This window comes from Trichomycterus rosablanca, chromosome 2 (genome assembly GCF_030014385.1).
Source record: "Trichomycterus rosablanca isolate fTriRos1 chromosome 2, fTriRos1.hap1, whole genome shotgun sequence".
In the NCBI taxonomy this organism is placed as follows: domain Eukaryota; kingdom Metazoa; phylum Chordata; class Actinopteri; order Siluriformes; family Trichomycteridae; genus Trichomycterus; species Trichomycterus rosablanca.
Window position 1 is genome coordinate 59,395,334 of NC_085989.1, and position 12,701 is coordinate 59,408,034.

At 35.7% G+C, this 12,701-nt stretch overlaps 1 protein-coding gene across 1 annotated transcript in view; it reads left to right on the top strand.

Moving 5' to 3' along the window:
• Window positions 1-1,610: 1,610 nt before the first annotated feature.
• Window positions 1,611-12,701, top strand: part of LOC134302972 (zinc finger protein 271-like) — a 48,712-nt gene continuing 37,621 nt past the window's right edge. Inside the window, exons 1-2 of the mRNA XM_062988200.1 lie at window positions 1,611-1,641; window positions 10,154-11,259. Of these exons, the coding sequence (XP_062844270.1) occupies window positions 1,611-1,641; window positions 10,154-11,259 (1,137 nt within the window). The remainder of the gene's footprint in view (window positions 1,642-10,153; window positions 11,260-12,701) is intronic.

Genomic DNA, 12,701 nt, shown 5'->3' on the forward strand with positions numbered 1-12,701 from the left:
GTATTAGTACATTAGTGCACTATAAAAGTATTAGTACATTAGTGCACTATAAAAGTATTAGTACATTAGTACACTATAAAAGTATTAGTACATTAGTACACTATAAAAGTATTAGTACATTAGTACACTATAAAAGTATTAGTACATTAGTGCACTATAAAAGTATTAGTACATTAGTACACTATAAAAGTATTAGTACATTAGTGCACTATAAAAGTATTAGTACATTAGTACACTATAAAAGTATTAGTACATTAGTACACTATAAAAGTATTAGTACATTAGTACACTATAAAAGTATTAGTACATTAGTACACTATAAAAGTATTAGTACATTAGTCCACTATAAAAGTATTAGTACATTAGTGCACTATAAAAGTATTAGTACATTAGTACACTATAAAAGTATTAGTACATTAGTACACTATAAAAGTATTAGTACATTAGTGCACTATAAAAGTATTAGTACATTAGTGCACTATAAAAGTATTAGTACATTAGTACACTATAAAAGTATTAGTACATTAGTACACTATAAAAGTATTAGTACATTAGTACACTATAAAAGTATTAGTACATTAGTACACTATAAAAGTATTAGTACATTAGTACACTATAAAAGTATTAGTACATTAGTCCACTATAAAAGTATTAGTACATTAGTCCACTATAAAAGTATTAGTACATTAGTGCACTATAAAAGTATTAGTACATTAGTACACTATAAAAGTATTAGTACATTAGTACACTATAAAAGTATTAGTACATTAGTCCACTATAAAAGTATTAGTACATTAGTACACTATAAAAGTATTAGTACATTAGTACACTATAAAAGTATTAGTACATTAGTACACTATAAAAGTATTAGTACATTAGTACACTATAAAAGTATTAGTACATTAGTACACTATAAAAGTATTAGTACATTAGTACACTATAAAAGTATTAGTACATTAGTCCACTATAAAAGTATTAGTACATTAGTGCACTATAAAAGTATTAGTACATTAGTACACTATAAAAGTATTAGTACATTAGTACACTATAAAAGTATTAGTACATTAGTACACTATAAAAGTATTAGTACATTAGTGCACTATAAAAGTATTAGTACATTAGTACACTATAAAAGTATTAGTACATTAGTACACTATAAAAGTATTAGTACAGCACTATTTTCTACATTAGACGTAATTCTATTTAATCTAAATTTAGTAGAAAAGTTTCATGACATCCAGTTTTATGTCATTTACACAATCCTCAATCGTACTGACTGTGTTGATAAAAGTAGTAAAAAATTACCAGTAAAATTGTTTATAAATAATTTTTTCCTAATGGTAGCATGTAGAGCAGGGGTCACCAACACGTGGGCACCTGGTCGGCCGCAGGGAATGTTCTAAAATAGCACTAGTGACTATAGAGCTCCGTCTAAAAATTATTTAATCATTACTTTTGAATCAATAACACTTGCATGTAGATTTTAAAATGACAACACTGAATATAACATTTAAAAACTAAAATGTTGGATGTTTATATGAGCTCTGATCTACTCTGGGTGCGGAGTTTTATATTGTGCGCGTAATATAAAATAAATTAATATTTTCACAATGATTGGGAGGAACGTGGAGCGACACCTCAGTATGTGTTACTAAAACTTCCCTGTACATCACAGCTTTTATTTAAATCGTACATAACTGATAATAAACATGATTTGTTCTAAAATGTTGCAGGTAGTGATAAGTACAAACACGTCAGTATCTGACTGCGGTGAAGTTTAATATTCAACATTCGTTTAACATTTGCCATTCCGGTCTATATAAATGGTTGAAAAAACACCTAACACCTACTTTATTTATCATTTCTTACACAGATACATTTGGGCAACATACTACAAAAACTATTTTATGGTAATTTTAAGATGACATGTATTTATTTAAAGAAAGCTTAAAATTAAACCGCTGATGAAGCTCAGAAACAGATAAATAAATCCATTCAAGTCTTGTAATATATTGATGGATTAATGTCAAACTATTTTTTATACAAACACATTAAATACTACAAACCATATTAAAAAAAAAAAATAACGTTTGTATTTATTTTCCATTCATTTAAAAGTATCAATAAAGTATGAAAAAATGTATAATGTAGATGAATACATCTATAAAGATCTCAAGAAATTTTTTAGCATTTTTATATACAAACAATCAATCTTCCTCACCTACTACAAACCTTGTTTTAAAATTAATTTTTTTATTTATTTTATAATAATTTTATTGTGCAAATAAATAAATCTATTAAAATCTTGTATCATTTTATTAATTAATGTCTAACTATTTTTATATACACAATTAATGCCCCTTACCCCAACAAACCTTGTTTTAAAAAGATCATTTTATATATATTTTATATTAAAATATAATAAAGATCAGTAAATCCAAAATAAGTGTGATGATCATTTGTAAAAAATAAAAATAAAAAAAGGTGTGATTTTGATCAAAATGCTACATATGTGCTCATTCATACAAAACTGTCAAGAAAGATATTTACAAACATATCAGAGATGTGATCGCTCTGACTTTCAAATATTGAAATAGATTTAGATTAATAAAGATAAATAATGTTACATGTTGAAATATATGTTTCCTACCATGGTAAATCATTGTTACTAATTTTTCTGAGGAATCATTAACATTAACATATGATCAGACAGTCTCTTCATATACAGTGTATCACAAAAGTGAGTACACCCCTCACATTTCTGCAAATATTTCATTATATCTTTTCATGGGACAACACTATAGAAATAAAACTTGGATATAACTTAGAGTAGTCAGTGTACAGCTTGTATAGCAGTGTAGATTTACTGTCTTCTGAAAATAACTCAACACACAGCCATTAATGTCTAAATGGCTGGCAACATAAGTGAGTACACCCCACAGTGAACATGTCCAAATTGTGCCCAAAGTGTCAATATTTTGTGTGAGCACCATTATTATCCAGCACTGCCTTAACCCTCCTGGGCATGGAATTCACCAGAGCTGCACAGGTTGCTACTGGAATCCTCTTCCACTCCTCCATGATGACATCATGGAGCTGGTGGATGTTAGACACCTTGAACTCCTCCATCTTCCACTTGAGGATGCGCCACAGGTGCTCAACTGGGTTTAGTCCATCACCTTTACCTTCAGCTTCCTCAGCAAGGCAGTTGTCATCTTGGAGGTTGTGTTTGGGGTCGTTATCCTGTTGGAAAACTGCCATGAGGCCCAGTTTTCGAAGGGAGGGGATCATGCTCTGTTTCAGAGTGTCACAGTACATGTTGGAATTCATGTTTCCCTCAATGAACTGCAGCTCCCCAGTGCCAGCAACACTCATGCAGCCCAAGACCATGATGCTACCACCACCATGCTTGACTGTAGGCAAGATACAGTTGTCTTGGTACTTCTCACCAGGGCGCCGCCACACATGCTGGACACCATCTGAGCCAAACAAGTTTATCTTGGTCTCGTCAGACCACAGGGCATTCCAGTAATCCATGTTCTTGGACTGCTTGTCTTCATCAAACTGTTTGCTGGCTTTCTTGTGCGTCAGCTTCCTTCTGGGATGACGACCATGCAGACCGAGTTGATGCAGTGTGCGGTGTATGGTCTGAGCACTGACAGGCTGACCTCCCACGTCTTCAACCTCTGCAGCAATGCTGGAAGCACTCATGTGTCTATCTTTTTAAAGCCAACCTCTGGATATGACGCCGAACACGTGGACTCAACTTCTTTGGTCGACCCTGGCGAAGCCTGTTCCGAGTGGAACCTGTCCTGGAAAACCGCTGTATGACCTTGGCCACCATGCTGTAGCTCAGTTTCAGGGTGTTAGCAATCTTCTTATAGCCCAGGCCATCTTTGTGGAGAGCAACAATTCTATTTCTCACATCCTTAGAGAGTTCTTTGCCATGAGGTGCCATGTTGAATATCCAGTGGCCAGTATGAGAGAATTGTACCCAAAACACCAAATTTAACAGCCCTGCTCCCCATTTACACCTGGGACCTTGACACATGACACCAGGGAGGGACAACGACACATTTGGGCACAATTTGGACATGTTCACTGTGGGGTGTACTCACTTATGTTGCCAGCTATTTAGACATTAATGGCTGTGTGTTGAGTTATTTTCAGAAGACAGTAAATCTACACTGCTATACAAGCTGTACACTGACTACTCTAAGTTATATCCAAGTTTCATGTCTATAGTGTTGTCCCATGAAAAGATATAATGAAATATTTGCAGAAATGTGAGGGGTGTACTCACTTTTGTGATACACTGTATATGAATATTGATGATGATGATGATGATGATGATGATAATATCATTAAAGGTGAACCATGCAACTTTATGTTAATAAGGAAGTTTGTATCACCAAGTAGCTCTTCATATTATTCAGTAGCCTTGAAGTAGCTCTCGGTCTCGAAAAGGTTGGTGACCCCTGATGTAGAGTGTAAATAATAGAGTGTAAAGTTCCAGCACTAACCCATGTGGAACACCATACTTCTCTAATAGAACAAAAAAGCAGACATTAATAAGTCTATCCTAATTAATACAGTTTAGTACTAACTTAGCAGAAAATAATTGTGTTTGAAGTCATTATTTTTTTACCAAAGTAAAAAATTTTTGTTTACTCAGGTTTTTTATTTGTTAACCAGGAATGTGTGGGGACTGCTTAATAGGACTATGTGGCATTTTTTCTATCGTTAAAAATATTTTTAAAAATCATGGTGAGTGGCTGGTAAACTAGATTTAAAGAACTACAGAAAGGTTTTAACTAAACTTCTGTAAACAGATTCTGTAATTTGGCATTAATCCAAACGTAAGAATCTGTGATTTCTTCCAAGTTGCAAAAACACATTTCTTATATTTAGGCTGATTAATGTTTGAATGTGATGCCTGCAAAACACTCAATGTGTGGAACCAGCCAATATAAAACTAATAACATGACAAACAATAGACAGCTTCATTGTCTGTTTGTCTGTCTATCAGATCTTTAATAATGCAATCAGCAGAAAAGGGAAACGTCGCCCCTGTTAATCTACAACATGAAGAATTCCAGAAGAAACTAATAAAACAGGAGGAAGAAGATGGAAGTTACTTCTGTAAGTAAATGTGGAGCATGATGCTACTTTTCCACCAGACAGTGTGGTACAGTACAGTGTGGTACGGTATAGTACAGTACAGTGAGGTGCAGTACAGTGTGGTACAGTATAGTACAGTACAGTGAGGTGCAGTACAGTGTGGTACAGTATAGTACAGTACAGTGAGGTGCAGTACAGTGTGGTACAGTAGAGTGTGGTACAATACAGTATGATACAGTGTGGTGCAGTACAGTACAGTGTGGTACAGTACAGTATGGTTCAGTGCAGTGTTGAACAGTATGGTACAGTACAGTGTGGTACAGTACAGTATGGTACAGTACAGTGAGGTACAGTACAGTGTGGTACAGTACAGTGTGGTACAGTACAGTACAGTATGGTACAGTACAGTGTGGTACAGTACAGTGTGGTACAGTACAGTGTGGTACAGTGAGGTACAGTACAGTATGGTACAGTACAGTATGGTACAGTACAGTGTGGTACAGTGAGGTACAGTACAGTATGGTACAGTACAGTATGGTACAGTACAGTATGGTACAGTACAGTGTGGTACAGTGAGGTACAGTACAGTATGGTACAGTACAGTATGGTACAGTACAGTGTGGTACAGTGAGGTGCAGTATGGTACAGTACAGTATGGTACAGTACAGTGTGGTACAGTACACTATGGTACAGTACAGTATGGTACAGTACAGTGAGGTACAGTACAGTATGGTACAGTACAGTATGGTACAGTACAGTGTGGTACAGTACAGTATGGTACAGTACAGTGAGGTACAGTACAGTATGGTACAGTACAGTATGTTACAGTACAGTGTGGTACAGTACAGTATGGTACAGTACAGTATGGTACAGTACAGTGTGGTACAGTACAGTATGGTACAGTACAGTATGTTACAGTACAGTGTGGTACAGTACAGTATGGTACAGTACACTATGGTACAGTACAGTATGGTACAGTACAGTATGGTACAGTACAGTGTGGTTAGTATTGGAGTCACTCATCAGTAGAAATAATAAGAGAATGTGGATAGTGGGATTAGAACCTGTACTGTACCGTACTGTCCTGTGCTGATTTAATCTAACTAGGATTTATTTGTGATTGGAAATAAAACCCACAACCTTCAGTTTCATCCAGCTGTTGAGTTTCTTCTTCACATATTGATGATTTTCAGGTGAAGGATCCATAATCCCTGTGGAACTTGTCACCTCTGAGGAACATCTCACCCCAGCAGACCAACAGGATGGAGGTTTCCAGATGAAGTTTGTGAAGAAGGAAGAAGCTGAAGATAAAGATGAACTCAGTAAGATATTTGTATTGAATAGAATCAGAGGCACCTGGGATGAAGCATCATACAGCGAAAGCTTGTATTGTAAATACCACCCAACATTTTCTGCAGCTTATACGTGGATGAGATGATTTATGTATAAGCTACAGGAATCAGGATATAAAAACAGTAGAACAAAAGCTTCAACCCTGTATCAATAAAATACACAAATGGTTTTAAAATATCCAAAAGTAAAAAGACATGCATCAACTTCTGCCAGAACAGAAAACTACACCCAGATCCCAAACTCTTTTTAGAATGAGAACCCATAAAAATAGCAGAAACTACACGATACCTGGGCTTAACACTAGACCAAAGACTCACATTCACTCCTCATATTAAAGCACTAAGAGAGAAATGTTTCAAAAAACAAAAAATACTAAAAGTACTAGCCAGTACTAAATGGGGAGCAGATCTTAATATACTGTTGCGCCTACACAGAACATTAATCAGAACAAAACTAGATTGCGGATGCTTCATATATGGATCAGCCCAAAAATCCTACCTTAAGAGCCTGAACACAATACACCATCTAGGGATTGCCCTAGGAGCATACCGCACCTCTCCCATCCAAAGTCTCTACATAGAGTCACAAGAATAAAACTAGCATTACAATATACAGTCAGAATCATGAGCAACCCCAGAAACCCAGTATACAGAATAATACAGCCACCACGTCCCTTAACTCGACATAATAGACAAAATCAAATCCAACCATTTGGTATCTGAATCAAACCATACATAGACGACCTAAAACGTCCGAAGTCCAAATACAACAGCCCAGAACCCTCACAATACCGTACCTCCTTGGGAAATCAGAAAACCTAGCATCATCTTTGATCTTTGACAAAAGGAAAGGAACCACACATCCAAACAATGCAACATACCCGCACCACCAACCTACCGTCTACACGGACGGATCCAAAACCACAGACCAACAGCAGCTGTATATGGGTCAAAGACGAGACGTAACTTTTTAGTGTCCCCACTTGATAAATAATATACAATTATATTAATATAAGTGGATTTACCTTCAATCTACTCCATTTGTACATCTTTACTGAAACCTAAAGTAATTTTTACAGAAAATGTATGATTTAAAAAAAATAACCCTTGAAACCCCCAAAATGTCATTCAGTGCAACGGTCCCCCTACCTCTTTAAGTAATAAAACATTAAGAAAAAACTAATTAATCTTAAGTAAAACTTAAAATTTACTGCTTTGGCATAATTGTACAAATGTCATGTGTGACATATTAAATAATATTTAATCAGATGTGTTTTTTAATATTAATAATGTTCAGGATACTTTCAGTCCCCATTTTCCCAATCTTCAGTTGTCATTCAGTACAACGTTAATAAAAAGCCTTATTTTAATATGCAATCAAGCTACTGCAGTCATGTGACCAATTATAACAACAAAAGACTCCTGGGGACCCTTCAGCACACACACGAGGTCAATGCATTTTAACATTATCTGATAAAAATGTCTTTTTACTGACACAGTACATTAAAGAACAAAACTGAGTGTCATTCAGTACAACACAGAAAACTTAATATTACGGTTGATCTTGTAAACAAACAAGGTTATTAACATTTAAATGTGAATATGTGTAGAAATGTCTTTGAGCTAAGGTAAATGTTAGCTTTGGCTAACTACTGGGATAACTGTAAAATGTGCTAAAGTAAAATTTCTGTCATTCAGTGCAACAGAATTTCGCTGTTGCACTAAATTGACAATGACATAGTTATAAGAACTTAAAAACAAATTAAGTCATGAATATTCTGATGTAACAGGATAATTTGGAGTGTCATTCAGTGCAACATAAAATTATCATACAGTGCAACAAAAACATTTGCTTAAAATAACTGTAATAAGTAATTATTATATATTTTTTTCATGTGAATGCAAGAGAATCCAGACCTGCTTCATAGGAAACAGAGTTTGATTGGGTTTCAAAAAGAATAGAATGTGTAGCAAAAACATCTTGTATACAAATAAACAAAATCCAAAGACGCATTAGAGTACAAACAATGCACAGAAAATTCAAAACAGAGTAAGTACAGTTTCTTCTGAGGTTTTAAATCTTTTGTAAGAGATTTACTAAACTTATAAATTTGAAATGGCTAAGATTGTTCCTTGTGTGTGTATTTTGTCATAAATTAGTCGTTGCACTGAATGACATTTTTGTGCCCTTGTTGTGTGTCAACAACACTAAAATGATCAAATAAGCAAAATGCTGATTTACATAGGTGACACATTTGTGCACAATATTAAATGAAAAAATTATACAATTTAACCATTTAATTTTTTTGGTACTTGGAACACCCTATTCGTCTTTCACCCGTATACAGACAGATACACAGACAGAGTAAAATTACCCCAACCCAGCTCTATCCACAGCGCAGAAGCCCAGGCCATAGTTATGGCACTAAAATATGCGGAAGGAAAACAAAAACACAAAATCTTAATATGCACAGACTCACAATCACGCCTTTAAGCCCTGGAATCATGCACATCAGACCACCCTATACTTAACAATGTACAAAGGACAATCATCAAGCCAACAGAACAGCGGAATAGAAGGGAACGAAAAAGCAGATCAATTAGCTAGAGAAAAAACAAACCAAAATACGGCAAACATCAAAATCCCATCCACAGACTTAAAACCACTAATGCACACCTTCATCAGCAATTTACATAGGCAAAATGAATGGAACGCTCAGACCACCAACAAACTCAGAGAAATACACCCAATCATCAATACCAAACCAAGAACTCACCAGGGACGACGCATAGACCAAACCATACACACAAGATGCAGAACTGGCCAATCCCAGTAACCCACAAATACCTGGTAAAAGGAGAAAACTTACAACATGTAAAACACATTCTGAAAGGACGCCCTAAATACACCAAAGAAAGACAAGAAGTGCACATGCCTGAAACCATCCTTACACAAGACAACACAAAAACGGTATTATCCTACCTCACAGCTATAAAAATAAATATTAAAATATAAAATTGACCAAAAGATAAAGACAAGATAAAAAAAGACATATATAATACCCAGTTCCTGCCATTAAATAACACACATGTTTAACATGGCGTAAAAATCCCAAATAAATAAATGAAGTAAACAATCTTTATTATTTATAATATTATAAATGTATTTTATTATTTATAACGTTATCAATTTATTTTATTATTTAATGTTATAAATGTATTTTATTATTTATAATGTTATAAATGTATTTTATTATTTAATGTTATAAATGTATTTTATTATTTATAATGTTATAAATGTATTTTATTATTTATAATGTTATAAATGTATTTTATTATTTATAATGTTATAAATGTATTTTATTATTTATAATGTTATAAATGTATGTTATTATTTATAATGTTATAAATGTATTTTATTATTTATAATGTTATAAATGTGTTTTATTATTTATAATGTTATAAATGTATTTTATTATTTATAATGTTATAAATGTATTTTATTATTTATAATGTTATAAATGTGTTTTATTATTTATGATGTTATAAATGTATTTGATTATTTTCTGCTTCAGAACTGAACAAGGATTTCTCCTGCTCCTCGTGTCCACGTTCCTCTACAACCCAAAATCACCTCCACAATCACATCAAGAGCTGCAACCATGATAAATATGATGCGCTGGTGAAGATTAAGACTGAACATGAGGATCTGACGCCCACCAGAAGCTCCAGTAATCAGCAAACGTCCTCTGGTACTGTCAGCATTAACACCTCTCTCAGTCCCACACAGGAAGAAGGAAACGTCTGCTCACAGTGTGGGAAGAGCTTTAGATTCCAGAGTGGTCTCAAGGAACACCAGCGCATTCACACTGGAGAAAAACCATATCAGTGCTCTCAGTGTGGGAAGAGCTTTAATACACATAGTGATCTCAAAAAACACCAGCGCATTCACACTGGAGAGAAACCGTATCAGTGCTCACAGTGTGAGAAGAGTTTTAATCAACAGAGCAATCTCAAAATACACCAGCGCATTCACACTGGAGAAAAACCATATCAGTGCTCACAGTGTGGGAAGTGTTTTAATTGTCAGAGTGATCTCAAAAAACACCAGCGCATTCACACTGGAGAGAAACCGTATCAGTGCTCACAGTGTGTGAAGAGTTTTAATCAACAGAGCAATCTCAAAATACACCAGCGCATTCACACTGGAGAGAAACCGTATCAGTGCTCACAGTGTGGGAAGAGTTTTAATCAACAGGGTGATCTCAAAATACACCAGCGCATTCACACTGGAGAGAAACCGTATCAGTGCTCACAGTGTGGGAGGAGTTTTAATCGCCAGAGTCATCTCAAAGAACACCAGCGCATTCACACTGGAGAGAAACCGTATCAGTGCTCACAGTGTGGGAGGAGTTTTAATCGCCAGAGTAATCTCAAAGAACACCAGCGCATTCACACTGAAGAGAAACCATATCAGTGCTCACAGTGTGGAAAAAGTTTTAATCAACAGAGTGATCTCAAAAAACACCAGCGCAATCACACTGGAGAGAAGCCATATCTGTGCTTACAATGTAAGAAGAGTTTTAATCGCCAGAGTCGTCTCAAAGAACACCAGCGCATTCACACTGGAGAAAAACCGTATCAGTGTTCACAGTGTGGGAAGAGTTTTAATCAACAGAGTTATCTCAAAATACACCAGCGCATTCACACTGGAGAAAAACCCTATCTGTGCTTACAGTGTGGGAAGAGTTTTAATCAACAAAGTAATCTCACAATACACCAGCGCATTCACACTGGACAGAAATCGTATCAGTGATCTTAGTGTTTGATTAAATGAGCAAGTGTGTGAGCAGTTGTATGTGTATGTGCAGGTGAGTAAGTAATATCTTCAGGTGGAGTAATGTTGTATCCAGGGTGTGTTTATGTGAAACTATTGAGAGGATGTGATCTAATACTGATCTGCAGGAAGTGGTTAATAAAAATAAATGAATGAATCACTTTGTTGTCTCGTATTGACCATCCTGTTACCTGCTCTAGGATCACTTCTGAACCCTCTACAACTTGGCCTGCCCACAACTGGCGTCACGGTTTGGGCTGAAACCTAGTATTATTTGGTGCCTTCTAAAAACCTTCTAAAATCTTCTGACTGCATCTCTATCCACCTAGCATCAAGATCTTCTTTAGGCTGGATTATTCATCAGGGTTTAATCAGCATTAACACAGCTAAATATTTTATTATTTAAGAAATACAGGGTTGGTGAATAGGATTCAGTAGTAAATGGTTAAATACAGTAAACTATAATAAAGAGCACTGCAACCTTGACCAGGGTTACAGTGAATGTGGTGTTGATATCAGACTGCAGTCCAGTAGAGGCACCAATTAACCTGAAAAGACTGTATAGAGTTTTTTGCAAATGACTCAGTAAAATATCAAGTTGTTGATATACAAGTGCCATTAAGTAGAGGTTACAACTATCATAAGTACAAAACATGGAATTATGGGAAATAATCGATACAGGGTGTCTTGCTTGAAGACCATTTTCAGGTAATATCTAAACTTAACAGAAAAAAACAGGACAGAAGTTTTCCAGAATCAATTATGAAACCAGTAGGTTATATATAATAAGGTCCACCTTTTAAATCTATCTTACCTGTGTCCACGGCAGCAGGACAGCCACACAGGCCAGTGTCTCTCCCCCCCCCCCCCCCCCCCCCCCCATCCCAACACAGACATATCTCACTGGTTTACAATGTTATGACAGGTTTCCATTCGCTCAGACTGTAGCAACCGCTCAGGTATGTGAAGAACAAGTTTTATAAGTAACATCTGAGTCAACATGTGATAAACAGTTTTTATAAGTGGGTCAGGATGATCGTGACCTCTCAAATGAGCAGAAAAACTAGTTTCCTAAGCGAGTTGGAGGATGAGGTGAGAGTCACTACAGTCATATTCCAATGCACGGGGCAACATTAGCGCCAAATTCAAACATTACACATAATAAGGAAACACCCCACTAGTGTCTGTAAACACTGTAATACACAGGAAACAGTCAAACTCAGATTAACAGATTGTAAGGGCGTCACGGTGGCTAAGTGGGTAGCACTGTCACCTCACAGCAAGAAGCTCCTGGGTTCGATCCCCAGGTGGTAGGGTCCAGGTCCTTTCTGTGTGGAGTTTGCATGTTCTCCCTGTGTCTGTGTGGGTTTCCTGCAGGTGCTCCGGTTTCC